At 61.3% G+C, this 26,909-nt stretch overlaps 1 protein-coding gene across 3 annotated transcripts in view; it reads left to right on the plus strand.

The window, feature by feature from the left end:
* SDK1 (sidekick cell adhesion molecule 1) overlaps window positions 1-26,909 on the plus strand; it is a 628,823-nt gene that overhangs the window by 575,800 nt on the left and 26,114 nt on the right. For all 3 annotated transcript variants that reach the window (XM_045164319.1, XM_045164317.1, XM_045164318.1), the window contains exons 33-40: window positions 5,317-5,452; window positions 6,621-6,680; window positions 8,638-8,739; window positions 16,025-16,140; window positions 17,978-18,164; window positions 19,853-19,990; window positions 24,246-24,407; window positions 25,075-25,200. In XM_045164319.1, the coding sequence (XP_045020254.1) occupies window positions 5,317-5,452; window positions 6,621-6,680; window positions 8,638-8,739; window positions 16,025-16,140; window positions 17,978-18,164; window positions 19,853-19,990; window positions 24,246-24,407; window positions 25,075-25,200 (1,027 nt within the window). The remainder of the gene's footprint in view (window positions 1-5,316; window positions 5,453-6,620; window positions 6,681-8,637; window positions 8,740-16,024; window positions 16,141-17,977; window positions 18,165-19,852; window positions 19,991-24,245; window positions 24,408-25,074; window positions 25,201-26,909) is intronic.

Below are 26,909 nucleotides of genomic sequence, written 5' to 3' on the forward strand. Positions count from 1 at the left end.
AAACCTAGGCAGCATATTAAAAAGCAGAGACATTACTTTGCTGACAAAAGTCCGTCTAGTCAAAACTGTGATTTTTCCGGTAGTCATGTATGGATGTGAGAGTTGGACTCTAAAGAAAGCTGAGTGCCAAAGAACTGATGCTTTTGAACTGTGGTGTTGGAGAAGACTCTTGAGAGCCCTTTGGACTGCAAGGAGATCAAACCAGTCAGTCCTAAAGTAAATCAGTCCTCAGTATTCACTGGAAGGACTAATGTTGAAGCTGAAACGTCAATGCTTTGGCCACCTGATGCGAAGAACTGACTCATTTGAAAAGACCCTGATGCTGGGAAAGACTGAAGGCAGGAGGAGAAGGGGACGACAGAAGATGAGATGGTTGGATGGCATCACTGACTTGATGGACGTGGGTTTGAGCACGCTCTGGGAGTTGGTGATGGACAGGGAGGCCCGGCGTGCTGCAGTCCATGGAGTCACAAAGAGTCGGACACGACTGAGCGACGGGGCTGAACTGACCTGAGCGGGATGGTCAATCTGTGCCTTTCGGGGTCCGATGCTGTTGGAATCTGAGGATTTGTGCGAATATTCTAGACAGCGGTGGCTCTGTGTTCACACTGAGTGCAGCTCATACTGGGCATTCATGTCTCTGAATTGACCACACTTAAGCTGGCTGTTCTGAAACCTCCAGCGGGTCACACAATCTGTGACTCACATGCATTTCCTCTCTGGTCCCCTCTTCTCTGAGTGGATTTTGAGGCTGTTTTCTAGAAAAATTAACGTCCCAAGGGACAGATTGCATCATGTGCAGTGGACTCGGGGAGGGGGACTTGGCTGTGCAGGGCGCCTTCCCAAGAGTGTGGTGCAGCCCCTGGTCAGAGGGGACGCAGGGGCCTGGCCTCTCTGGGACATCCTGGCCTTTGCTCCTTTCTCACCACCCGCTCTGTCGTCTGTGAGGACCGGCTCCGGCGCCGGGCTCTGAGCACCCAGAGCCTCCATTCCCTGCTGTGAGGTCCACAGGCCTCAGTGAGAAGACGGGAGGGGAGCAGCCGGAGGGAGGTGGGAGGTGACAGGATGGCCGGTCCCCGCCCCCCACCCGTCAGGGCAGGCAGGTCATTATCCGGTGGCACGTCCGCAGGAATGCAGGCTCAGGTGTGACAGGTGCTGGGCTTCAAGGGCAGGCGCCTAGAGCTGGTTCTCTAGGGCCTCCCGTGCCCGCTGAGCCATGGACTCAGTCCAGCAGGCATCAGAGGGACCCCTGCTCTGGGCTCCAGGGAACAGAGGTGGTGGGAAGTCCCAGGCTTGGGCCCCAGGACGATGGCAGTGGAAGTTCCGCTCTGCCTCCGGCTCACCCTGAGACCCGGGACTCCGTGTGGACCCTCCCCAGCCCCGGGTCCCCCCACCCGCGGCCCACCCTGTCTGGGAAGGCCCACTGAGCTGGTCCCAGCCTGACCCCTGGCGCTCGGCCAGGACTGAGGCTCATGGTGGGAGTCCTTCGAGCCCCAGCTCTCTGTCCTCTTCCCGCCTGATGGAGTGGGGGGTCAAGGCCAGTGCACTCCAACCAGGTCACAGGCACTTTAACAAGGGCCACTTTTCCAAAACTGCAAAAACACCCCGGGCCCCTGCGGACCGGCTGGTGGAATTTCCGATTTGCGGAAGGCGGGGTGAAGCACTTAAGACACTTACGTCGCAGCTCAGGGCACCTCATCAGCCTGCGGAGCCGGTCTTGGCACTAGAGGCAGGGCTGGGGTGCAGGCAGGGCCCTCTGCAGCAAGGAGCTCCGCTGACCTCCCGGGGGCCTCAGCCGGGCGCCTTCACTGCAGGGGGCAGTGCCCCTTGTGGGGCAGGACCCTCAGGACCCTCCCTCAGGGGTCACAGCTGTGGGCAGCCTGGGACCCAGAAGGTCAGAGGCCCTGCGACCACTGAGCCTCACTTGGGAAGGGCGGTGGAGAGCGCGTCACTGAACTCGGACCTTCTCTGCTCGGCTTAGGTGTCAGGTGGGAAAACGTCTCTCCTTTTATTCTCACGGGTAGACTTTTCCAACTTTTCCATCTGTTGTATTTTTTTAAGAAGGGGGTGAAATAAACTTTCTCTTACGTGTTGTGATACGTGTGCTTGAAGGAAGCCTAGGAGTGGGGGCTGTAACGTGTCCCAGCTGTGGCCAGTAAGAAACCCAGGGCTAGGGTCGGAGTGGCCGACTGTGGCATCCATCCTTAGGAGGAGATGGCGCCTGTGTGCATTACACACACAGACTCACACACGACTTGCACGTGGCACCGATTAGCAGTAAATGCTGCACGGTGCCTGCCTTTACCGCGTGGAACCTATTTTTAAATAGCAGAGGGTCGTGCAAAACAAAAACCTTTAAAGCTATCTGAACCAATCCTATGAACTCAAGGGGGAGGGATCTTAAAAAAAGTGTATCAGAAGATCAGAAACGCTGCCATCCTCAGGGTGGGGAGGCTCCAGGGCCGGGGCTGGACAGGAAGCATAGGGACCGCCCAGCATGCCAGGGCGTGCCCTGCTCAGGGGTGTCCCTGAATCTGCAGTGCGGGGGACAGAGGTTCTGTCCATCAAAATCGGTAGGAAAGAAAAGGGCAGAATAAACTAGGAACTGCAACAAGAAACAGATCCTCTCTCCTGCCCCCCCAGGCAGGCCCCCAGGGTTCAGCCCTGTTCTCACCTCCCTTCCTGACAGCACACAGCTCCCCGAGTTCCTAACGCTCTGGTCGGTTGAGGCCTCGTTTGGGGAACGGTTGGGGCAGAGGGCAGCAGGCTCACTGCTGGAGGAAGTGGTCAGTGTCATGGTTCAGCCCGGGGCCCGGCCGGACGGGCGTGTGCCTCGGGGACCCTGCGTGCCTGGCCAGTCACCTGCCCCATCCAGGAGATGCGGGCATCTGAATGGGTCCACCTTCACTCTCAGATCGTTAGTTCTACAACCGTGAGGTGAGTTTAAAGATGTCTCCACCTGTGGGCGTCAGGAGAGCGGAGCGAGCACTGATACCCTGGAAATATGGGGTCCGGTCCCAGACCCGCACAGGAGAGAGAATCTGGCAGTAGAGCGACTCACACGACTGTCTGGTTTCTCAGTGTTTGTGAAGGTGATGCTTAGCAGTCCAGTGTCGTCCGGGTGGGCTTGCTGGGCTCCTCTGACCAGAGGGATGCACATGGATCCTGAGGACGTGGCGAGTCCACTCCGGTTTCCCAGGCTTGAGTGTCTGCATCTGATGGGAAGAATGACCAGCCACGGCGCTTTCAGTACGGGGATGGGGGGTAGGGGGGGTCCAAGGACTCAGAAGTGGCGGGAGAGCACGTTGGGGGCTGCGGCAGACCCGCCCTGCAAACCCCTGGGCTCTCGTGGTGAAAACGTGGTGATTCCGGCTCGTGGGAGGAAGCGCCCTTGCTGTGTGCGCTGCCCACTGGCGAGTGTGAGGGCAGAGAGCTGTCCCCTCCTGCAGGGGTCCCGAGTTTGGGACCGAGAGCGGCCAGAGGTCACGGAGAACAGACTTCCCTGAGCATCCGGGTCCCCCCAGTGCTGCCCGGGTTCAGGGACTGAAAATTGAAGGGTGCGAGTGTGGACAGCAGAGCGCCTGGAACCGGGCACCCTGCCTTCCCACAGTTCCAAAGGCCAGAGTCCAAGATCAAGGTGGTAGCTGACTTTGCAGACACAGGGAAGCCTGCTGCCTGCCTCTTCCCAGCCTCTGGCAGCCGCGGCAGGCCTTACCGCTCCTTGGCTTCTAGACGCTTCCTTCAGTCCCGACCTCTGCCTTCGCGTGACATTCTGTGTCCAAATGTCCTCATTTTATAAGAATCTTTGGGTCTTTTTCTAGTCTCAGCATTTGTTAAATAATTGCTAGATTCTATATTGCCTCTTAAAATGTGTTTTGTCTTCACGATCCATCACGCTGAGCATCTAGGTGCCCGTGTGAATCAATTATCATATCACCTGGTGGTGTTCACGAGTCCCAAGTCTGCCAATTTGTTTGCAGGCAATCTTACTGTCCGCGCCCTTCAAGCTCGAAGGCCATCCTGTTGTCTTGGTGGCATTAAAAAGACCTGGAGAGGATTGGTCTTGGCGTTTTGAGGGGTTGGGGGAGTTAGTACCAGGCTCATGTTTGTAGATCTCAGGACCGCGCACATCTGAGATTCCATGTGGGGTCAGTTTCTGGACGTGTGATTGCTGCGTTAAAGACCTGGGCAAATAGAATGGAACTGCCCTCTGGGAAGCCTGTCATCGCCTTAGAGTGCTCCCTTCCACCGGTGCCCTCTTCCTAACTTGATTACGTCTGCAGACACCCGAATCTGGATGAAGTCACTTTGTGGGGACCAGCGGTTAGGACTCAGCATGTCTCCTAGGGGGGCACAGTTCAACCCACAACGGGGGGCTTTCGTCCAGTAGCTGTGGCGTCCACTCGGGCACCAGCACGCTCTTGGTCCATCTGTCCAGCTGCAGTTTGGGAGGTTCGGTCCTGACCTGCTGAGGACCATAGAGGGAGCAGAGCCCGTAGCCCCCAGCACTGGGGTGAGTGTCGTGGCCTTACTGGGGTTCCACGTGGAGTGGGATGGCCTTCCTTCCACAGACAGACCTGTCACCCAGCTGGGGATGCCCTCCCCAGGCTCACTAATCAACAGAAACCAGCCAAAGCGGGAGGGGAAGTCGGGCCGGGCCCTCCCTGAGCAGCGGCAGTACCCAGAGGGAAGCGGCTACAAGGTCCTGGGCTCGCACACAGCCTCAGAGTCTCCCACCGTGCGACCTCGTCTCCGAGCCGCCCGTCAGCTGCCTTCCGCTGGGTTCTTAGGAGTCAGACGAGGCCCTGCCCCACCGTCGGCCGCTCTCACGCCAGCTGAGGTGGCAGTGGGTGTTCTAGCCCTACGCCTGTCAGGCAGGGGGGGCCACCTGGCATGCAGAGGGGTCAGTGAGGGTCCCAGCGAGACGGCCATAAGCCCGGGTGGATGGGAGGGTTGGGGACTGAAGGGACGGTGGTGGACGACGCAGGGCTAGGCCGCATCCACGGCCGCCTTCAGTTCTGGGTCTGCCGGGAATAGGCAGCTTCCTCTCCATCTGTGACCTGGGCCACAGTCTCCGGCCCCAGCCCTGGGGCTCGGGTGTCTGGGCTGGACAGGGAGACACGGCCGTGTCCACGCACACAGGACCAGGAGGCCTGGGTTCCGTCCCTGGACCCCATCATTCCTCATCAGTGGGACACCTGCCTGTCCTCTTGCCAACAACCAAGGGCCCTCTAGTTGTCTTGAACCAGTGACGCCCCGCCTTTCCACGCAGCCGGCCAGCATGCAGCCAGGCCCCTGACCATGCTGTCTTTGCAGCCCCCAAGGGACGAGAGCCTGAACGGCCTCCTGCAGGGCTACCGGATCTACTACCGCGAGCTGGAGTACGAGGCGGCCCCCGCCACCGAGTCCAAGATGCTCAAGACGCCCTCGGCTCTGCGGGCCGAGCTCACAGGTGAGCCCCCCCGCCCCTGGACCCTATGCAGGGAGGTTCCCATAACCACCATGTCTGCCCACCCCAGGCCTGCTGGGAACAGCCATGGGGGCCGGAGGGGGTGCAGCTCTGCCCCCTCCCCAGAACTCCGACAATGTAAAATGTCCAGGGCACAGCGAGGGCACCCAGGAAGGCTGCCTGGAGGAGGAGCCATCTGAGGGGGCTGTTGGGGTAAAAAGGATGTCACGGAGGACATGAGAGGAAGAGGGTGATGCAGGGCCCGGCACAGCTCAGTGGGGGGAGGCAGGGGTCAGCCGGCCAGGGTGGGGCCAAGCCGTGGGGGCCTGTGTGCCCTGGAGGAGGAGTAGCCGGGCCTCCGGAGACAGCGGTGCCGCCCCACGCGAGCAGGCCTGGGGTGCTGGGGCCTGTGGAGCCCCGGCCTCCCTCTCCCTGCTCATCTGCCCTGAGCCACTGTCCCCTTCTGCTCTCTGTGGGGGGAAGGCTAAGAGATGCCCCCCAGCACCATCAGAGAAGACACCTGGGCCCCTGGCACCCGCGTGGTGGGGGCGGGGGCAGGGCGGCCAGGGCACCGGGTCCGGCTCTGCCTGGGCCTCTCTGTGCGGGTCACATGCACTGCGCTCGGCCCCCGGCGCCCCTCTGGGGTCGGCGAGGGGCTACAGCTTGGCCCTGAGCCCACCAGGGGAGGACCTGGCTCCGCTGAGACCCCCACTCGCAGCGTGTCCCCCGGTGCCCCTTGTCGACGCCCAGCTAGCCGTGACTGTCCCTCTGGGCTGAGTCACACACACCCTGGAATAAGGGGGTGCGGGGGTCTGTGCACCTGCTCACTGTCAGCTGGTCGTCCCCGCCGGCTTGGGGCACTCACCTGAGCACGTGACCAGACGCGGTTGCCCCGGGACCAGCCAGTCCTGTGGCCCCCAGTGCCGTTTTGCACTACATTCTGCCAGATGCCAATTAGATCCGTTTAATCAGAGGGGAGACACTCCTCCCCCTCGTGGGCCGGGGGCCTGGCTGGTTCAGGAGGCTCTGCGGGGGTCCCGGTGAGCAGATGGGCGTGTGGTGGCCGCCCTGGAGGCAGAGCGGCTTCCCGGCCAGGCCTCCTTCCACGTCTGCGGCCCGTCCTGGCGCCGGCTGTCCCCACACTGACGGCCTGTCTGCTCGCCCCTCACAGCCCAGAGCAGCTTCAAGACCGTCAACAGCAGCTCCACCGAGACGACCTACGAGCTAACACGTGAGTGACTCCGCGCCCAGCTGGCGCAGCTGGGCAGTGCCCCTCAGCCTCTTGGCGGACCGAGTGAAGACCAGCTCAGATTCCCAGCTCTCATTCCTGGAGCCCCCCACCCCGTCCCACTAAAATGCGTGATGGGCCAGAACCACCGAAAGGGAGTTTCTAGAAACACAGGCTGGGCAGGGTTCCCAACAGCCATTCTCGGAGTTTGGGACAGAAAGTCAGGGGGCAGCGCTCTTCTCTGACGCTGTCGGCTTGTTTTTAGCCCCCTTTTGAGCTGTGGATTTACCACCTTCACCCTGTTACGTGCACACACTGCCGTGCACCCGTCCCCACCGCCCGCCTCCAGAGCCCTCTCACCCCCCACCTGAGACTCTGCCCCACTAAACACGGATGCCCCCCCACCTCCCCCAGCCCCACCCCGGGCGCCCACCCCCACCTTCCTGTCTCTGTGACCCCGACCCCTCCAGGGACCTCGCAGCAGGGCAATCACCCAGCAGGCCCCTCTGTGTCTGCTGGCTTCAGGCCTAGCGTCCTCCTCACTGCAGCGTCAGGGTCTCTCTCCTCTCAGGGTGGGGGGCAGACATCGCACGCACATGTCCAGCGCTTGTCCATCCGGCCTCTCTCCTTATCAAATCATGGTGCTGCCCCTTGGATTCCGGCCAGGGTGGGTTTCAGTGACCGAGTGCAAGACTCAGGGACCAAGCTGCAGTTCAGTCCAGTGCAGAGGTCGCTGGATCAGAAAGCGGGTAATGGAGGGGAGGAAGAGCCAGCCTTGCCAGGCCCCGCGGGTGCCAGCGCTCTGCCAGCTCGTCCCCCATCGCCCCGGCCACCACCCGGGACAGCCAACCAGCCCGGCAGCGGGGGCAGGGTTCACGGAGCCGTGCCCTCCCCCCGAAGCTCCGCCATCATCCATCGCGGGCCGGCCCGCCTTCCCCCTCCCCACCTCACTGCCTCCTCGTCTTTCCACCGAGTCCCTCCTGGGCCAGGCGTCTCCCAGAGGTGGCCTCTCCAAGAGGTCGGGTGAAGAGTCAAGTGCAGGCCGGCCCCAGTGACGAGGGCTCCCTCCCCGGGTCTCCGCCCAGGCCTTTCAGTCTCGGGTTAGGAAGCATGGAAGGGGGGCCCGGGCCACACGCCGGCGTCCACTCTGGTGCGTCTCTGTGGATTCCTGGCAATCACACGAGGCCCCAAGTTGAGCTGAAGCCGTCTGGTGGTTTCTCAGCAGCAGAGCTTGACCACGGGGGCAGGATCTTGGCATTAAATGTATCTATGTTGGCAAACCAAGGCCTGTGAGGTCTGAATGGCCACGTCTTGGGAAGAAAAGGGCATGAGACGCCAAGTCCATCATGCAGGCCAGGCAGCCACACACGAGCTCTGCACTACTCGATGTGACGGGAACAGCTGATTTTTTAAGCCAGAACTTTCTGGAAGGTTCTCCCAGTCACATGACTGTCCAAAGGCCCCACGTATGTGTCTGACCGCCTGAGCGCATGGTCCCTGCAAACCGTACCTCCCAGAGGGGACCCCGCTCTGCAGAGGTCAGTGAATGCGACCCCCAGGCCCTCCCGCCATCACGTCACAGAAGGGGTCAAGGACTGGCCCACGTGGTCGAGCGGCGCCAGGGTCTTGCTCTGTCCGCTCTTCCTCTCCAGGAGAGGTTCCGGACCAGAAGGCAGGCCCAGGTCAGGCTCTGTGTCCTGGACTCGCTCCCTTAGACGAGGAGCTTGTTGCCACCTTGCCCCGAATGCAGGACGGCCGTGACTGCCTCACCAGGGTCACGGGCGGGTAGGGGGCACTGCCGGGTGGGTAGGGGGCACTGCTGGACGGAGGGTGGCCGGCCCCTCACAGGCTTCTCTCTGCAAGAAAGGGCTCCCTTGTCCCCCCAGGGGGCACTGGTCACAGAGGGAGCTAAGAAACGGCGGGGCTCCTGCCTGCTGACCCTGTCCCCTCACCCTTGCAGATCTGAAGAAATACCGGCGCTACGAAGTGGTCCTGACGGCTTACAACGTCATCGGCGAGGGCCCGGCCAGCGCGCCTGTGGAGGTCTTTGTTGGCGAGGCCGGTGAGTCCTGCCTGGAACTCAGGGGCCAGCAGCGTCCCCCTCATCGAAGGTCAGGTTATAGGGGTCCAGGAGGATTCTGGTCATGCTGGGAAGAGTCCTCGGCCAAGGGCTGGGTGTCCTGGTGGCCCTGGGAGTGATCAAGTCTTGCTTTTGAGACACAGGGGTGTTTAAGGTCTGGAGGTATCGGATTAATCAGGACGTGCTCTAGGGGAGCCATGCTGTCGTCCCCGTGGGGGTCCCGGGGTGCGGGACCCTGCGTGCGGGGAGGGGAACTTTTGTCACCCACCGTCTCTGGCCAGGCCTGAGCGCTGGTCCCGGCCCTGAGTCAGCCTGACCTTCCGTAACAGCCGATCCCCCATCTCCGAAAGCCACACAGATCCACGTTAGCCCCCGTTTCAGATACGATGTGGCCCCTGGGTTTGTTTTAAGAACCGTCCCCTCTGTGGGGCTGACACACAGGGAGAGGTCGTATCCCACGTTGAGATCGGAGTGTTGCCTTCACCCAGCCCCCCGCTGCCCTGGAAGGAGGGAGTCGCCTGCCCTCTCCCTGCAGAAACCACCCCTGCCTGCGGGCACACGCACGCGCGCGCGCGCACACACACACACACACACACACTGCCTCACGGCCTGCCCTCTCCCTGCAGAAACCCCCCCTGCCCGCAGGCACACACGCACACACACACACAGTGCACCACGGACGGCTGTCTCCTCTGATCTTGGCACGTGGCTAAAGGTTCTGCTCAAATCTGCGGGTGCAGAGTCAGGAGGGTGAATGGGGTTGGAATGCCCCTGGGGACAGGGACCCAGGCTTTTGGGGGACGAAGGCTGAATTCTCTGGGCCGGCCACAGGACACGTCAGGCGACTGTGCAGTTTGGAGAGGTTATTGTCGGAAACGAGCCAGCACTGAGTGTCTCTGGCTTAGCAGGGTTTTTCTGGAAGAGTCACACGGCATTTTCACGTAGACAAGGATAAACCAGGTGACCCCACAGGAGACAGTGGAAGCCACCCTGGCCTTTGCCCGGGAGTCTTTCGGCGCAAGGGGTGGATGTCACTTGGGGGCCGGGCACTCCAGGAGGGCCTGGGCCTGGCCACAGAAGAGCCCACACAGGCGGGGCGGATGCAGCACATGCCGTCCGCGAGAGCAGGGGCTTTGGAGCCTGGCGGGGCGTCGTGCAGGCAGCCATGCCAGCCCTGCCACTGGGCTCAGGGTGCACATGGCCAGCTGGCCAGGACCTGCGGAGCTGACCTGCCCACCTGTCAGCCTGCACCACAGTGAGAGGACCAGCGGCAGGGCCCGGGTGCTGCGGACAGGGCCTGCATCCCAGGACCTGTGCAGGCGTGTGGAGAACAGGGCTGGAACCCGGGCGGGAGACCCGGGAGCACCAGGGCCATAGCAGCCAGCCGGATGGCCGTGGACGTCTGCCCGCCTCTGGGCTCGCGTCCTGGGTCTGTGGCTGTTTGTTGTTCGTTTTATGGTAAAGCACGGTTGACGTGACACACGCGTCCTTGTCGCCGGCAAGCATCCAGCCCAGGGGCAGGGAGCCTGTCCACTGGCCGAGTGGCCGCCACCCGCCTCCCCCGGCCCCGGCTTGTCCCCAGACAGACGCCCCTCAGCCGTGGGCAGGCCCCTCCCCCAGCCGCCGTCGGCCCTGACTTGCTTCCTGTCTGTGGGCTTGCTGCTCCGGGGGCTTCATGGACACGGGCCAGAGCCGCGTTTGACCGCTTTACCCAGCTGCCGTCTCCCGGCATGTTTCCCGGGCTCACCCGAGCTGCAGCAGGCTTCAGACTCGGCTCCCTCTCGCGGGGGAGGACTCTCCTCTGGGTGCAGACTCCACGTTCGCTGTCAGTCCCTCGGTGGACCCCTGCGCTGTCTCCCCATCTTGGGTGCTGCGGTGGAACTGCTGTGAACCCGGGCGGGCCACGTGTTTCTCCCAAGTGGCAGGAGGGTGTCCGTCGGCTGCTTCTGTGGGTGGGCGGCCTCCAACAGCCTCCAGTCAGGGATGCAGAGGCAGAACCCAGAAAGAGGCCGGGCTCCCCACTCAGGCTGCCCCCACAGGTCGGGTGGATGTTCGGCCCCAGAGCGTTGCTCGGCCGTCCGTGTTCACGCCGCAGAGAATGTTCTGGAAGGAGGACGCCATGCTTCCAGCACTGTTGCCACGCACCCTGGCCGTCCAGTCGCTGCCTCTCGCAGCCCAGGGGCCCTTGTAACGCGTTCCTCCTGACTTTGAGCTGCTCTCAGGCCTGCAGAAAATAAAGCTAAATGGGGGCAGTTTCCAATCACTCAGCCAGATGCTTCACCATCCTGACCATTCGGCAGGAAACACTCAGACTTGTGTGAAAACTGCCCGAAAACAGTGCGTTTCCCGAGTCAGACCTGCAGGTCTGAGGGTCACCTCCACCGGTCCCCAGCTCTGTGATGCTGGGCCTGTCACTCCACCTCTCTGAGCTCCGGCCCTGAGGACCACGGTGCAGAGGGAAAAGCTGCAGGCTGGGAGTGAGGCGACGGGGGTCCTCACCCTGACCCTGCCCCCAGCTCGCCCGTCCTGCCTGCAGGATAAATGTCCAGGACACGCCTGGACCAGGGCCAGTCAGTAAGTGGTGAGCGACTGAGACCCTGTGCAGGTTCTTGATTGGTCTCGTCCTACAGAACAGCGAGAGGTCGAGAGTTAATGATCTTTGGGTCTCCTCTAGCCTGAATATGTAGTTTTTAAATCCTTTTAACCTCAGAGAGAAAGAGTAACCTTTAGGAGATCTCTCATTGAGATTGATTTCTGAGTCATTGAGCATTACAAATTGGTAAAAATAGTACACTAGTAAGAAATACAGCTTGCAAGAGATAGAAACCCAAAGAGGCTTAAGCTCAAAGAATCTGTCATTAACTCACATAATGGAGAAGTTGAAGAGCCTGGGCACACCTTCAGGCGTGGCTGGATCCAGCATGCTAACAGGCTGCCCCTGTGCCCCCTCTTGGTTCCTCCTCCTCTCAGCTCACTCCTATCTCGGGCAGGCTCTTCGTCAAGGTGGCCCCGTGGCTCCAGGCAGCAGAAAGAGCGCTTCCTCCCGCAGGGAGGAAACACCTCTCCCCCAGGAGTCCCCCAAGGGGGGCAGACCCCAGAGGGAGAAGCACCCCCAGGACCCTGCTTGTCAGAAGGATGGCATGAAGGTGTGAGCGCCAGGAGCAGGTCCCTGGGGGGCATTGCGGGTCCGTGATGACACCTCTGGGCGGCTCTCAGGTCACACGGGCACCCCCAGGGGAGATGGACATTTAAAGGCGTCAGCACAGGGTGACGCAGCAGCCCTCCATCTCCACGGGAACAGAGCCCACGCAGGAGCAGCGCCCCACCCGCCTGCAGGTGAGGTCACCTAGGGGACCCGTCTGGGGACACTGCCCACACTCCTTGCCGGCCGTGCTCTCTGCTCTCACACCGCCCGTTTCATTTCAGCTGCAAGACCCTTCACGTCCCACATTTTCTCCAATTTTACAAACAGCGAAGCTGCGCTCAGGGATTGGACAGACTCCCCACATCCCGCCGTACGAGCCCAGGGCTTAGACTCGCCATGCAGGGCTTTCCCCACAGCCTCCAGCCCCCATTCCTGCAGGCTGGAGAGCACAGCATCGGTTTTTTGGAAAATGGTTTTTGTGACCAGTTTCCTGCTTCTTCCCGTTAAGCCTCCTTGGAGTTGTGTTTGGTTCTGGCTCAGCAGTGAGGTAAAGAGGAGGGGGGAGGTGACAGAGGAGACAGAGGAGAGGCAGGGGCCGGGGCCCCGAGGGGCGAGACGTGCTGGGCCGGCGAGGGGTGGAGGGCTGAATTCCCCACCCGCCTCCCCTCTCTCCCTCCCCAGGCCCCCGGAACCTCACCACGAGGGAGGGAAGAAGAGAGGCTCAGAGCCAGGCTGCCTGGGTTTACACAAAGCAGAATCCACATGCCTGCTGATTGCGTGACCCCTGGAGGGTCGCTGGATTGCTCTGGGCCTTGCTTTTCCCGCCTCTGTAGCCTGCTTGCTGAGTCACTCAGTCATGTCCGACTCTGGGCAACCCTATGGACTGTAGCCCACGGAACGCACTGGACGTTCCTGCTGGGAAATGCCCCACGGGTCATCGGCCAGACTGGTTCCAGGGGGAGACGTGTAGCTCCCTCCGGGAGACTGTCCACAGGGTGGTCGCCACCCCACGGTGGGGCAGGGTGAGGGATGAGGGGCTGGATGGTGAGCAGTCCTGCCCGAGCGGTGGGCAGCCCCCGTGCCCCCAGCTCTGGCCATTTGCCAGACACCTTTGCAGATGTTGTGAGCACACGGGGGCCGGCCAGCCGCCGCCCTGCAGCAGAGGTTCTGAAAGGCTCTGCTGCGGGGCCCCAGTGAGCCCGGGGCTGCCCAGGGTCTGCCGAACCTGCAGTCAGGAGTCCGAGAGTCGGGGCCCGGGAGCCAGCACCCCCTCCACCATCACGTCCATGCAAAGCCAGGGGCAGCCGCTGTCTTCCCTTGACAGTGCATGGTCACTGGGGGGCCAGCAAGCCTGTCCAGGGGCCCGTGGAGCTGGACAAAGTGCCGGTCTCACTGCTTCTTGGGACCTGCCCGCCCAGTCCAGCCTGCAGCTCCCAGCTTTGCAGGGCTTCCTGAGCATTCAGCCAAAATCCCAGAAGATTGCAGAAATCTCTGGTGTTCCATCACCACTGTTGGGTACAAGGAGCCTGCCAAAGTCCAGAACCATCTCTATCGCCGCCATGGTTGGCCCTCCCTGCAGGCTGGTGGGTGACGGCCGTGGGGCAGCATCGTCTGCCCGGCCGAGGTGCCCAGGGGAACCTCTGCTCCGCGCCCCAGCCCGGGCCCTGCCTCCAGCACCGTCCATGGCGTCCGCGTATCAGCTAACGCCAGACTGCCAGGCCAGCGGGCTTTTGAAAACTGATTTCATGCGCATTAACACGGCATTCTGAGCTGATGCTCACATGCACCGTCTCCACAGACTGTAAAGTGGGGGAACAAAGAGATCACGGCCCATCAGACACCCCACCAGCTTCCAAACCAAACCCTTCGTGACGAACAAGGATCCCTTGCGGGGTGTAAACGGGGCGTCTTCCTGCAAGTCGTGGGGGAGGCCCAGAGGCTCTTAGGAGCCAAAAACAAGTCTAGAAGCCAGCGCGCTTTGCTCTGTGTTTACATCAGTTTCTCTCTCCCCTGCTGTGTCCTCATCGGGGAAGTCCTTGTTACGGGCAGGGAGGCACTGTGCTCCAGGACGGGCTGGGGGCCGGGGGAGCCCCGCCCGGGGACAGCGGTACAGGTGGGCCTGCCGCCCGGGATGGAACCGGGCCAGGCAGGGGGAGCTCTGCGTCGCACATGTCCACCCCCAAGCCGCCCTGGGCCCTGGCTCTGCCGTGTCTTCAAGGAGGAAAGCCGGGGCAGTGGACACTCGCACATGGCCCTGACCCGCCGGGAGGCAGCGGCGCCCCACTCTGCCTTTCCCCGTCTAACGGTGCCACGGTCATTTCGCAACAGAGTCGCCGATGGCAAACATGCAAAGACATTAACTTTATTTATGTTTTGGATTATTAATGCGGCTGTTAAAATTCCTCCAGTTAGTTTTGATTGAATTGTTTTTCTGTGTGATTCTGTTGTTTAATGGAGCGGTAAATAAGAATTTCTGATAATGAGGCTGAGCATCTGTCACAGCGACCTGGTGAGGGTTATTAACATTCCCATTAGCGGCGGGGTGGGCCGTGGTAACCGAGCCACACAGTTAGAGCAGAATGAATCGGTGGTGTCAGGCTGAGTGCGTGTTAATTACTATTTTATTCTGCGCTGGGGGGCAGCAGGGAAGGGGCGACTCGCAAAGGTCGTCCTCTGCGCGGAGGCCCCCTCCAGAGGGACCGAGTGCCCGGCCATCTCCCCCGATGGTGACTGTCCGTTTGGTTCCTTCCACTTGTGACTGTAAACAGACTTGAGCCCAAAGGCAGTGCCCAGGCCGCAGGCAGGGCCACGGGAGGCGAGGGCGCTGGGCTGGTATCCTGCCCCCCGCAGCCAGGCACCACCCGCCCCGACAGCTCCGGGGTCCAGCCCATCGTGGAGTTTGCCGGGATGGAGGGTACCCAGGAGGGAGAAGGGAGCGGCCCGCAGGGGGCAGGGGACAGACCGGCCGGCGGGATTGCCGGGCAGGGAGAAATATGGGTCGTCTGCGTTGTTCCCAGCTGCCCTGAGGCTGCCTGCAAGGCCACGGCCACGGGGCCCTGCCAGTGACCTTTCACCCTTCACCTGCACCTGTGACCCCAGCCCATCACGGTGGGGCGGGGGTAGCCCTCAGGCTGGGAGGAGGACCAGAGGGGTGGGTCCTCCCCAGGGGACATGCGGCAGTGGCCTCTGTGCTCCGTCCCAGAGGAGGGGTAGCCACGGGTCCGCAGACGTCAGCCCCCTTCCCCAGGAGCAGGGCTGCGTACCCCGGCGTCCTGAGCCCCAGACAGGATCACACACGCCTTTGTTTTTCTTTTCTGGCTGCACTGTGGTGTGCAAGATCTTAGCTCCCCACCAGGGATCCAACCTGGGCCTCCAGCAGTGAAGGCAGAGTCCTAACCCCTGGACCGCCAGGCCATTCCCACAGATGGCCTTTGTTTTCTCCTAGTCCACATGGAATTTAGCACTACCCTCGGTTGTGGTCACTGGAAAAGACCCTGATGCTGGGGAAGATTGAGGGCAGGAGGAGAAGGGGGCGACAGAGGTTGGGGAGCATCACCGACTCAATGGATGTGAATCTGAGCGAAACTCTGGGAGATAGTGAAGGACAGGGAAGGCTGGTGTGCTGCAGGCCTTGGGGTGGAAAAGAGTCGGCAGGACTTAACGCCTGAACAACTGCAGCAACTCGGCAATGAACGTGACAGCCAGCAGCACAGGTCTGCAGGACCTGATCTCCCAGCCACAGGGCCCTCCCCAACCCGACGCAGCGAGGTTGGAGGTTGCTGAGCCGTCCCTGCATGTCCCAGGCAACCTCACAGCTCAGTCATAGGCGCGTGGGTTACTGTCTCACCTTTGTTCTCACGAGCGCCCCTGTGTCTCCGTATAATCGCTTTTCTTTGGGGTTCTCCAGATTTCACCGTGTGCACTTAGAGCCGTGGTTCTGAGAGGGTCTGTGGTCGTCCTGGCCGGGGCGGGGCCTGCAGGGGCGGGGCCGCAGGGGCCTGGGAGCCCGCGCGGGGAACCGTGGTTCTGAGAGGGTCCGTGGTTGTCCCGGCCGGGGCGGGGCCTGGGAGCCCGCATGCAGGGACGGGCTTCTCGGCTGACCCTCCGCTCTCTGCCCCACAGCCCCCGCCCAGGCCCCGCTGCGCGTGCACGTGAACCCGCTCACGGCCAGCCAGCTGGAGGTCACGTGGGAGCCGCCGCCGCCCGAGAGCCAGAACGGGATCATCCAGGGCTACAAGGCAAGCCCCTCGCGCAGCGCGCTCTCCCTCCCGGCCACCGGGGGACGACCCCTCGCGTGGCGTGGTCTGCCCTCCCGGCCACCTGGGGACTAGGGCCGGCGGCCCTCTGCGTCCTGCGCCAGCACGCAGCGGCCCTCACCCTCGGACCCGAGCGCATCGCCGAGGGGCTGGCCCAGCTCGGCCCACCTCCCCCCGGGCCTGGGGTCGGGGAGGCTCACGGTGCAGCCAGCAGCCCCTCCCTCCCAGGCCGGCCCCTCCTCGCCCTGCGCCCCCTCGGGGGGCCTCCACCACCTTTGCTGACTGTGCAGGAGGGGAGACCGGGCCTAGCCCCCAGCTCCACCCGGTGTCACTACTGGACGCTTCCCAAGTCCTGACTCAGTAGGTCCAGGATGGGGCCCGAAAATGTGCATGTGTGACAAGCTCCCCAGGGGGCCTGGATCCTGGGGACCTCAGTGTGAGAACCCCGACACTGACCTGTTCTGAGCCCACATTAATTGAATATTCCAGAAGTGGGATGGAAGGAAGGCACCAGACCATTCCCGTAACAGCATTGGGCATGAACAGTCACACAAGTTGGTGGGGGGCAGGGAGCCCCTCCCAGGGTTCCACCTCCAAGGTCACCCCTGCAGACGGGGCTGGGACCCCATGAGGTCAGCCAAAACCCTCCTGAGGTAAGCAGCCCAGGGCTGTCCCTTGCAAACCCCCATTCTCCCCTCAGGGTGAGTCTCCTTGTCTGGTCTGATGAGCCTCAAGTTGATCAGTCCTCAGACTTTTTGGCCTTTCCTGCCCTGATGATGACTATTGGGCCGAGTAAATGTCCCTCTAAGAATGATTTCTGTAGCTGTTTTGTGAAAAGAAAGGCCTTCCTCCGTGGCAGGGCCGTTAACAATGACTGATGAGGCGACAGCAAGTCCCGTGAGCCTGGAGGCAAGGTGGTGTGTGTGTATGTCCAAAGCGTGTTCCCTATTAATAATTTCCCAATAATAGTGTCCTGAACAGACGCTGACGTGGGTATTGACCTCAGTGTCCAGGTTAGTGCGGCCTCTTCGAGCAGAGCGCCTCACCGGCCAGTTCAGGGCGCAGAAGCTGGAGTTCATCTTGCAGGAGGGAATGAGCGTAGCTAACCCGCCAGGGCCGCTCCGGCCCGGCCAGACGTGTGGACGCTGGAGAGCCGGCCCCCGCGCGGCCTCTGCCACTCCGCATGTGGGCCAACGGCTCTGACTGCCTGGCCCGGGTTACACCCACTGAGCCAAGGCAGATCTGCGGGCCGGGGCTGTCTCTGGGCAGCCTGGCTGGCACCAGCTTGGGGCTGTGGTTCTCTGCCAGCTGTCAAGGGAAACAGTTCAGATGACCTTACAAACCTCCGTGTGTGGGCATCACGTTTGCTCATGAGCACATGTAAACCAGACATGAGGAAACAGAACCAGGAGAAGCACGGGCCCCCCAGCAGCGCTGAGCCCAGGGTGGCTCTTCTGCTCGTCATCTGAGGCTGTTTTAACGTCCACAGTATTGGGTCACGTCAGTCGCAGCCTTTGATGCATGTCGGGGTTAGAATGCAGGAGCCTCTAGTGAAGCTGGGGGCTGGTGCTGTCCACAGGCTGGAGCAGGGGCTGGGTCGGTCTCCCTTACGTCCAGGAGCCTGGTCCTAAGGCACCTTCCTGGCAGTCACCTCTGTCCGCAGGCCTCATCCTCCTGGCCTGGCCTTTGCAGAGTCGCGCTCACCCCCCCAGGAGCACTGGGGTCCCCCGCCCCGGCTCGGTGGCCACCTGTCCCCAGGCTGAGACGGGGCGCCACCCCTCTGAGCCTCCCGGCCTCCAGCCTCCGCTCCTCCCGACAGATCTACTACTGGGAGGCAGACAGCCAGAACGACACGGAGAAGATGCGGGTGCTGTTCCTGCCCGAGACCACGGCCAAACTGAAGAACCTCACCAGCCATACCAAGTACCTGGTCAGCATCTCGGCCTTCAACGCCGCGGGCGACGGGCCCCGGAGCGAGCCCCAGCCGGGCTGCACCCACCAGGCAGGTAGGAGCACGCAAGCCTCCCACCGACTGCCCGGGCCGCCCCCCGCCCCATCGCTGCCCCCTGCCCCGCCGCTGCCCCCCGCCCCCGCTCCAGCTCCCCGCTCTGCTGGTCCTCAAACCCAGCCCCGTGTAGCCGGAGATTTCTGGGTCTGACCCACATGGTGTCTCTGGCCCCCAGCCTGGGCCCGCTGCATGGAGCTGCTTGCTGTGAGCCGCACAGGGTGGCAGGTGAACAGGCTTCCAGCTGCATGAGGCCTTGTTCCTCGCAGGCAGGATTCGCCCCAGACCCTTGGGGGCTTCTCTCAGGTCCAGCTCCCAGAGCAGGGATCCCCTTGTCTGTTGACCTGCTGAGCCTGGGCTGCAGTGTGGGCCCCCCGGGGGCCTCAGCTGCAGAGCCCTCCGGAAGCAGCTGGCCTGCCATCTCTCAGGCACACGCCCCAGGCGGATCCCAGAGCATGCCCACGCTGCCCTGCCGGGGGTCACACTGCCCGTGGCCTCCTCTCCTCACCCACTGTGCGTTCTGAGCTAATCGCTCACTGTCCTGGTGACTCTCAGAATCCCCTGTGGCCTGGGGGGCTTTGTGAGGCCGGCCAGGCCTCCCAAGGGAAAGGAGGCTGGGCCTGAGGTCCTGGGAGCTCCGAGGGGCTTCATGAGATCCAGAGGGTCACAGGCCAGCAAAGTAGGTTCGGGAGCCCATGGGATATAGACCCTCCTCTCGGGGTTCTCCAACATTCTGTGGGTTCAGTCTTCCTGGGAGCAGGGGCTCCCGAGCGCTTTGCCCTGCACAAGATGACCACAGCCAGATTGTAGGGGCCGCGCCCCCGGGGCCTGTCCAGCAGTCCCTGCAAGGCCGGGAAGGGGCCATCGTGGACTCAGAGGGAAGGGGTGGAGCTGTGCAGCTGAGAGTGGGAGGCGGAGACCCTCGGGCATGGTGGGCCCAGCTGATCGTGGGACCATAGGACCCCCAGGGTGGGGGAGGGTGGAAGCGGGGCAGGAGGGGCTGGTTTAGTGGGCATTTCTCATCTCCGAGGGGAACCGGGCTGGGGGCACGTCAGTCCCCACACGGTGAGGGAAGCTCAGGACTCCAGTCCAGGTGGACGGGGGCCTTGTGGATCAGCCTGCTCCCTGACCCCTGGCCGGCCTCTGCGTCTGCCGAGAAAAAGCGTCTCCCCACTCAGGGTGGCCTGTGAGCTCCCCATCTCCAGACCAAGGGGGACCGTGAGATGGTTGGGCACCAGGGGATCCCTGGTGAGGACGAGGGTGGGGGTGTCCTCTGGGGCCTCCAGGCCCTGCAGAGGGAGAGGAAAGGAGGGCAGAGCCTTCAACCACCACCCGCCCTGGAGCCTAGCCCCCAGAGGCGCAGGCCGGGAGCTGACAGTGCCGTCTGCGCTGCACTTCCTGTCTCTGTTATTCGTTTTTACACCTTTGTCACCGTGCTTCTCAGGCTCCTTTGTGCTTGAACACCATCGTTTCCTCTGCTGCTCTCTGGAGGGTTTGAGTTTCCGATTGCTCCTGGGAGGTTGGGGATGCTCAGTAAATCTCTTTTATCCCCGCGTGGCATTGAGCCTGCACCAAGTAGAAAATAACATCTAATAAACATTTTTGCTCCGGGCGGAGGCATGGACACATATGTAGATGATCTCTTGCTATAAAAGGAGCTTCAGTGAACATCCTGTCCTGTTCCTCCAGCTCCCGGGACCCCCAGCTTTTTGGCGTTCTCAGAAATAACCTCCACCACGCTGAACGTCTCGTGGGGTGAGCCCGTGGCGGCCAACGGCATCCTGCAGGGCTACCGAGTGGTGTACGAGCCGCTCGCGCCCGTCCAAGGTAAGCCTTGCAGGGCCTGGCGCCCACCGTCAACACGGAAAGAGGCCGGTAAACGGGCCGAGTGCGTGGCGCGTTCCGCACAGCTGCCCTCCTAGGGCCCCGACCCAGGTCTTTACCACCTGCCACTCCTGAGGCCCCAGGGCTCGTCCCACCTGGGCACTACAAGCCGGAACCACGTGGGCAGCGTGGCCAGAGGAGGCACTGGACCCACACACTGCCCCAAGCTGCTCCTCCGGCCACCCTTCATTCTAACGTTTACTCAGCGAGGGTTTTTTTAGGGGGTGCACACCGTGGGCTTGCAGGATGTTCCCCGACAGGAGACTGAAGCTGAGCCCCAGGGCCCAGAGCACACACTGAGGGCTGAGCGGGCCTTTCTCTCTGCCCCTCTGTGTGCCCAGGACCGTGGTGCAGAGGAGGGCGGGCAGCCCCTGGTCATAGACGCAGGCAGACTGTAAAAGTTACAGATTGTTTAATGTCTAGGAGGGAAAGATACCACCCACACGTCTAACGATCCTAGCTTTCCACCTAAAGCGCCGCAATAAACGTTTCCTTTATAAAAATAAGCACATTCAACTAAAACAGGGAGTTGATGTGAAGAAGAAAAATTAAGCCCTAGATTTTATTTCATCGCATCTCAACTGCCGTGGACTCTGAGATACATGGTTATTTTATTAAGTGCTGAGGAAGAAAAAGGGCCTCCGATGCATTCTGGCCCAGGCCTTGTGTGCAGCGCCAGTCCCAAGCTGCATCCCAGATCAGACGTGGACACGAGAGGGGCACACGTCTCAGAAAATCCATGAACTTTGGTAACTAGCAGGAGAGGCGGCGTGTGGACACAGGCTGTTCAATGGCCAAGAGGCCGGGGCCACATCGACTCAGCCCTGCTCAGTCTGGGGACAGGTGGCCTGGGTGTGGCCAGGGTTGCGGTCACAGCCCCAGAGGCCCTGGAGGAGATGGGCCAGGATCTTGCTCGTCTAGCGGCCAGGAAGGGCCAAGAATTACCGGACACCAGCGTTTTGCTCGCCCATGTGAGTGGGGGCGGGGACTCGGCGCTCCGTCACGCAGCCGCTGACCCGGCTCCTGTTTGGAGCCCAGGTTCCTGACTGGCACGTCCCAGACCCCAACTCCCACTCGTCTGTCCAGTGCCCTGTCCAGGGCTGGGGCTGCCGCCCTTGACCATGACAGCACCAGTGGCTGGCAGCGCCCAGCCCGGCCCGAGGAGCCCTGGGGCCGCCTCTACCCCCAGAGCTGCCCTGAGCCGGGCCCACCCGCCCCCCCACAGCTCTGGCCCTGCTCCTGCAGGAACAAGGCTGAACTTAGGCCTCACACCTGCCCCAGCCACCCCGGCAACCAGCACACACCCCATCCCTAGGGGCAGAGCTCAAGGCCCGCCGCCTGAGTGCCACCCTGGTGACCTGTGACCTTCCAGACGCGCCCTGTTCACCACCAACCCAGGTCTGCTTCTCAGGGTCCCACCCGGAGCCTGCCTGGACCATGGCTGCTCCCCGAACCCCTGATTCTTCAGTCACACTCTGGGCCTGAGCCCTTCCAGCCTCCGTGGCCCAGGAAGGTGGGGTCTGCCAGGCAGGGCTGCGGGGAGGCCGTGCCCAGGGCGGGGCAGGGCTGCTGGTGACGGGTGTGGGGCCGAGCACGGGAAGCCCTTACTTTGGGCTCAGCCGGGGGCCTCGCACCGGCCAACGCTGGCTGACGCCAGAACAGCAGCCACCTCCGGCAGGCGGAGGCTTAGGAAGTGTTTGCACACGAGTCCCCACACCTTGGCCTGTCCCTCCCCAGAGCCCCCCAGTTCCTGGATTATGTATCCCCCCTGCTTAAGGCGGCCAGCCAGTCTGATGAGTGTGCGGGCCTCTTGAGTGGGGGTCTCCTAGAGAAGCCTGGCCCCCTTCACTGTGGGATCCGGGATTCCCACAGGGAACCATGGAAGTGGTGACGGGGGCTCCAGACAATTTCGATGCGTTCACGTGTCTCAGAGGACCCGGTGTCTCCCGGAGACGTGGCTGCAAACACAGGGGACCCTCGGGTGTCTTCATTCTATGTCAGCTCTCTGTGGCAGCTGGCTCCCCGTGAAGACCACCGAGGATGTGATATGTACATTACACACGTGCACACACACGCTTGCAGTGAAGACAGTAAACAGAAGTTGTGAAGCGGCGCCCTCGCCCCGGCTGACCCTGCGTGCCCCACCTGGTGGGCTGCCTTCAGCCCAGGGAGCGGGGGCCCAGCGTGGACCCAGTGCTGTGGACCCCGGGCCCCAGCAGAGCAGCCCTCAGAGCGCCAGGCCCTGATCTTGGGAATCTGATTCCATGGAAGAGCTGTTTTTATGTTTTCTAAAAATGTCTTTTAAATGGGGGAAAGATTGAAGACAGGAGGAGAAGGGGGCGAAAGAGGATGAGATGATTGGATGGCATCACTGACTCAATGCACATGAGTTTGAGCAAGCTCCGGGAAACGGTGAAGGACCGGGAGGCCTGGTGTGCTGCAGTCCATGAGGTCGCAAAGAGTCGGACATGGCTGAGCTACTGAACATGAACAACAAAATGTTTTAAATGGAAGTATTTTAGGGAATTGCACCATGAGGCTTTATAGCACAGGGCACAGTTTTAAAATGGACTAAACGAACAAGATTCTGCCGTGGTTGGGACGGAATGGGGGGTTGGGATGGGACAGGGGTGGGGGAACAGAGTTCACAAAATCTGTGCCCGGGGTTGGTTCTACTCTAAGGAAAAGGTATTTCTTTTCTAACAACAAAAAAAGGGGATGGGGGTGCTGCTCTGCCAAAAACTATACATCCCACAGGACTCCTGGCATCAGCTGGTGACGCTGTCCATGTGTGCGTGCTGTCCCCCCAGGAGCCCCGTCCGGGCGATGGACCTGAGGGGCAGTTTTGCTGGGCAGAAACAGCCCTGCTTCTCCAGTGAAAAGCTCCAACCAGGCTCCGACCAGAACCGCTCTGAAATAATTGGGAAGAGAATGATTTAGCTGATCAAGTGTTTGATAAAAGGCATGATGTGAATGCAGTAAGCCACGAGGAGGGACCCTGGGACCTGCAGGACTGGGGGGATTTGCTCTGGCAACTTGGAAGCTGGACCCATTTTGCACAAGGACACGCTTTTTTGGGCTCTTCTGAGGTCAAGGCTGCCCCAGGACTCAAGGTGCAGAGAACACTGGCCGTTCACAGCGAGCACAGACAGGCGGCCCACGGTCTCGGGAAGCCCGGCAGTCCTCTGTGTGGGGGACGCAGTGGGGCGGACCCTGGACCCTGGACAGCAGGCACCGGGTGCAGCGTGTCCACACGCCCTCTGCTGCCCGACCCACTGCAGCCTGACGCCCCACACAGAGGTGCCCGACAGCTGTCGGCGGGTGGGAGGCTCTGAGAAGTCCTGCAGCCTAGAGCTCTGTAGCTTTTTTGTCCAAACGCTTTGTTTTCAAACTTGTCATAGAAAACTCTATTTTCCCTTCTGGAAAAGGCTGCATTTATGTATTTTTCAGGATGTATCTTCCTCCCAAAATATCGAAGCTCTATTTTCTAATTAAACCCCGTGCAGCCAGCATCACGCACGCTCCGTCCCCGTGTCTGAGGGAGAGGGTCCCGGGCCGTCCCGGTCTCTGGGTGGGCGCACCGCTATCCGTGTCTGAGGGAGAGGGTCCCGGGCCGTCCCGGCCTCTGGGTGGAGGCACCGCTGTCCGTGCTGGCAGTGCTCCATCCTCGCGTCAAGTCCCGGCGAAGCTGTGCTTGTCGTGCGTGGCCGAGGCCTTCACACCACAGGCTGGTCCCCACTGGGCGGGGGAAGGGTGCACCTTTAACCCCCAGAAGTCTTCCTGAGTCTTCCTCTCCCACAATCTCTTCTCCAGGACTGAGTCAGGAAGCCCGAGGTCGCCTCTGACGTGACTCAGGACTTTGTGGGAAGGGGCCCTCCAGACCCCAAGGCCCTGCCCTCTGGGTGATGCTGGTCGCCGGGGGTCTCTGCCCCTGACCTGACCAGCGAGCCTGACCGCCTCCTCCCACGTGTTGTCAGGGTGCTTCTTCCCTTGTCAGCACCCACTTATCAAGCTTAGACTCTAATTGCACTTATCTGTGCTGAAAATTGGCCATTATCACCACTTAAACGCCTCCTAATTGTAAGAAATACTTCTTCAGCAGACCGAGGGGCCTCCGCTGTTGTTATCAGAGCCGGGCAGGCAGGCGGGGCTCAGGACCCCTCTGAATCCACCCCTCTCCCCGTTCCTGCGGCTCTAGGGGTCAGCAAAGTGGTGACCGTGGATGTGAAGGGGAACTGGCCGCGCTGGCTGAAGGTGCGGGACCTCACCAAGGGAGTCACCTACTTCTTCCATGTACAGGCGCGGACCATCGCCTACGGGCCCGAGCTGCAGGCAAACGTCACGGCCGGGCCGGCCGAGGGTGAGTAGCAGCCCCCTTCGTCCTCTTACGGGTTTGTCTGCACTCCAGCGAGCCGTTGTGGCCGCTCAGCGCTGGCTTCAGCTCAGGCCTCTTTTGGTCCCGTTGTCTTTTTTTTTTTTTTTAACTTTTGGCTGCACCCCATGCCGTGTGGGACCTTAGATCCTCGACCAGGGATCAGCCCAGGGCCCCCTGCAGTGGAAGCCGGGCCCCCAGGGGAGTCTCTTGACCCTGTCTTCAAAAGCACGTATTAACGCAAGTGTCTGAACATGAGCACATTCAGTATAGACAAGCAAATTCCTAGGTATGTCAAGTTTGTATTTCTTTTCTGGGAAAATTATTAAGACAAAATAAGTGCATTCAATTCAAGATACACAAGAAAATTTTGAAGTTTTCACACGTGAGGTTGAGCCAAGGTTTCCACTTCACAAACGACCTTGGCCTCTGTTTACAGAGGTGCTTATGGAGGCGAGGCCAGGGCAGCAGATCCAGGGGGCACCTCCACGCCTCACCTCTCTTGATCCTCTGAGGGACCCTGTGAGGCCTGCGTCGGCCCCCACCCCACCCCCACTTTCTAGAGGAGGAACCTGAGACTGAGCGTGGTGGCCCTGCCTGGAGAGCCCCTGCAGGCGAGGAGTCCCCAAAGCCCCCTGCTCTGCTCTGTCCACAGGGTCCCCGGGCTCCCCTCGAGACGTCTCGGTCACCAAATCCACCTCTGAGCTGACCCTGCATTGGACGGAGGGCCAGGCCGGCAGGACGCCCACCACGGGCTACGTCATCGAGGCCAGACCCTCAGGTAGGGTGGGCACCACCCCGAAACCGTGTCCATGCGTCTGTACAAGGGGGGATGTGTCCAAGCCACAGGCCCGCCTGGCAGTATCTCCCTGATGACAAGGGGACCGAGGGAGTGATGCTGAAATGAGAGCCTCCCTGTCACTCCCTCACCCTCTGTTTTCATAACCATGACTGTGCTCATAACCTCACGGGCATCAGCCCCACGACAAGGTGGCCACATGAGCTGGGTTTAGGGGAGGGTAACCGTCACTCAGATACACATGCTGAGGACTTAGGGCCCCTCACACACGCTCTCGGCTCACCAGTGACACCCGCGAGTGGCTCAGAGACAGGCTGAGGGTCTCGGTGGACCGTGTCCTGCTCACCCCTCACTGTGAGCCCTCCTGCCAGGAGTGGTACCCACGTCACCTGCTGAGAGCAAGGCTGAGATCCACCCGACCCCGTTCGCCCTGAGCGGGCTCTCCCCTTCTGTTCAGTTAATACCTTTTGTTGTTGTCGCTCAGTCGCTTAGTCATGTCCAACTCTTTGCGACCCCATGGACTGCAGCATACCAGGCCTCCCTGTCCATCACTAACTCCTGGAGTTTCCCCAAACTCATGTCCATTGAGTCGGTGATGCCATCTAACCATCTTTTTCTCTGTCACTCCCTTCTTCTCCTGCCTTCAATCTTTCCCAGCATTAGGGTCTTTTCCAATGAGTTGGCTCTTTGCATCAGGTGGACAAATGTTGGAGCTTCAGCTTTTAGGAAGGACTTATTGGAAAATGAACTTCTGATGGGTTAAATCTGGTGTTACGGCCGGGGGTGGGGGTGTCGCCCACACAGGAGCACCACACGTTCAGACGGCTGCACAGCCCAGCGTGAACCTCTGAGGGTGAGCGTGCCTGGTGGGCCAGCGCCACGCTCAGAACGCAAATCGCCAGGTCCCTCCCGCTAGATGGGGTCCAGCTCTGGGCGTGTTTCAGACTACAGTCTAAAGCAGCTCTTAGACCAGGAGGAAGGGGCCCTGACGCTGCAGACCCCACAGTGACACAGGCGCCCCCTCCTCCCCAGCAAACTGGTTCTAAGAGGTTCCTAACGAGAAGTGCCTTCTACAGACTTCTAAGGAGAAACCTGGTCCATAAACCAAGACGGTTTCTATGAAACGTGAATGATTCTTTGGCTCCCACACCCATGCTCAGCCCCCAGCCTGGGACCTGGCCAGTTTCTGATAAGCAGGGTGTTTGTCCTGAGCCGGAAACAGAGGGCCCCAAATCTGTGGCAGGCCGGGCTCAGCCAGCACCGTGGCTAAAAGGCCCCTGGGGTCTGGGTGCAAACAAGGCTGTGGAGGCCATGCTGACCCAAAGGAAGTAAGCTGTTTGCCCCTCAAATCCAGGGGTTACCCTGCTTGCTCCCCAAGCCCCCGTGGTGTTCATGGATAGAATTCTGGAGCTCCAACCATTTAGATGGGAAAAAAATACGTTTTTATCTTCACTAACCTCTAACTGAAAGTAGCACTTCCTTCACTGATAAACACACGGTAGCTTCCTCCGCTGCTGTAACCAAGCACCGAGCACAGGGCGGCTTAAATAACAGAGACGTGCTGTCTGCCAGTTCCGGAGGCGGGAAGCCTCAGATCAAGGTGTCGGCAGGGCTGGTTCCCGAGGCGGGCCGAGCCGGGGCAGGGGGGTCCGGTCCAGCACCTCCCCCGGCTCCCGGCACATTGCCCACAG

The sequence above is a fragment of the Bubalus bubalis genome, chromosome 24, assembly GCF_019923935.1.
Source record: "Bubalus bubalis isolate 160015118507 breed Murrah chromosome 24, NDDB_SH_1, whole genome shotgun sequence".
Taxonomy (NCBI): Eukaryota; Metazoa; Chordata; class Mammalia; order Artiodactyla; family Bovidae; genus Bubalus; species Bubalus bubalis.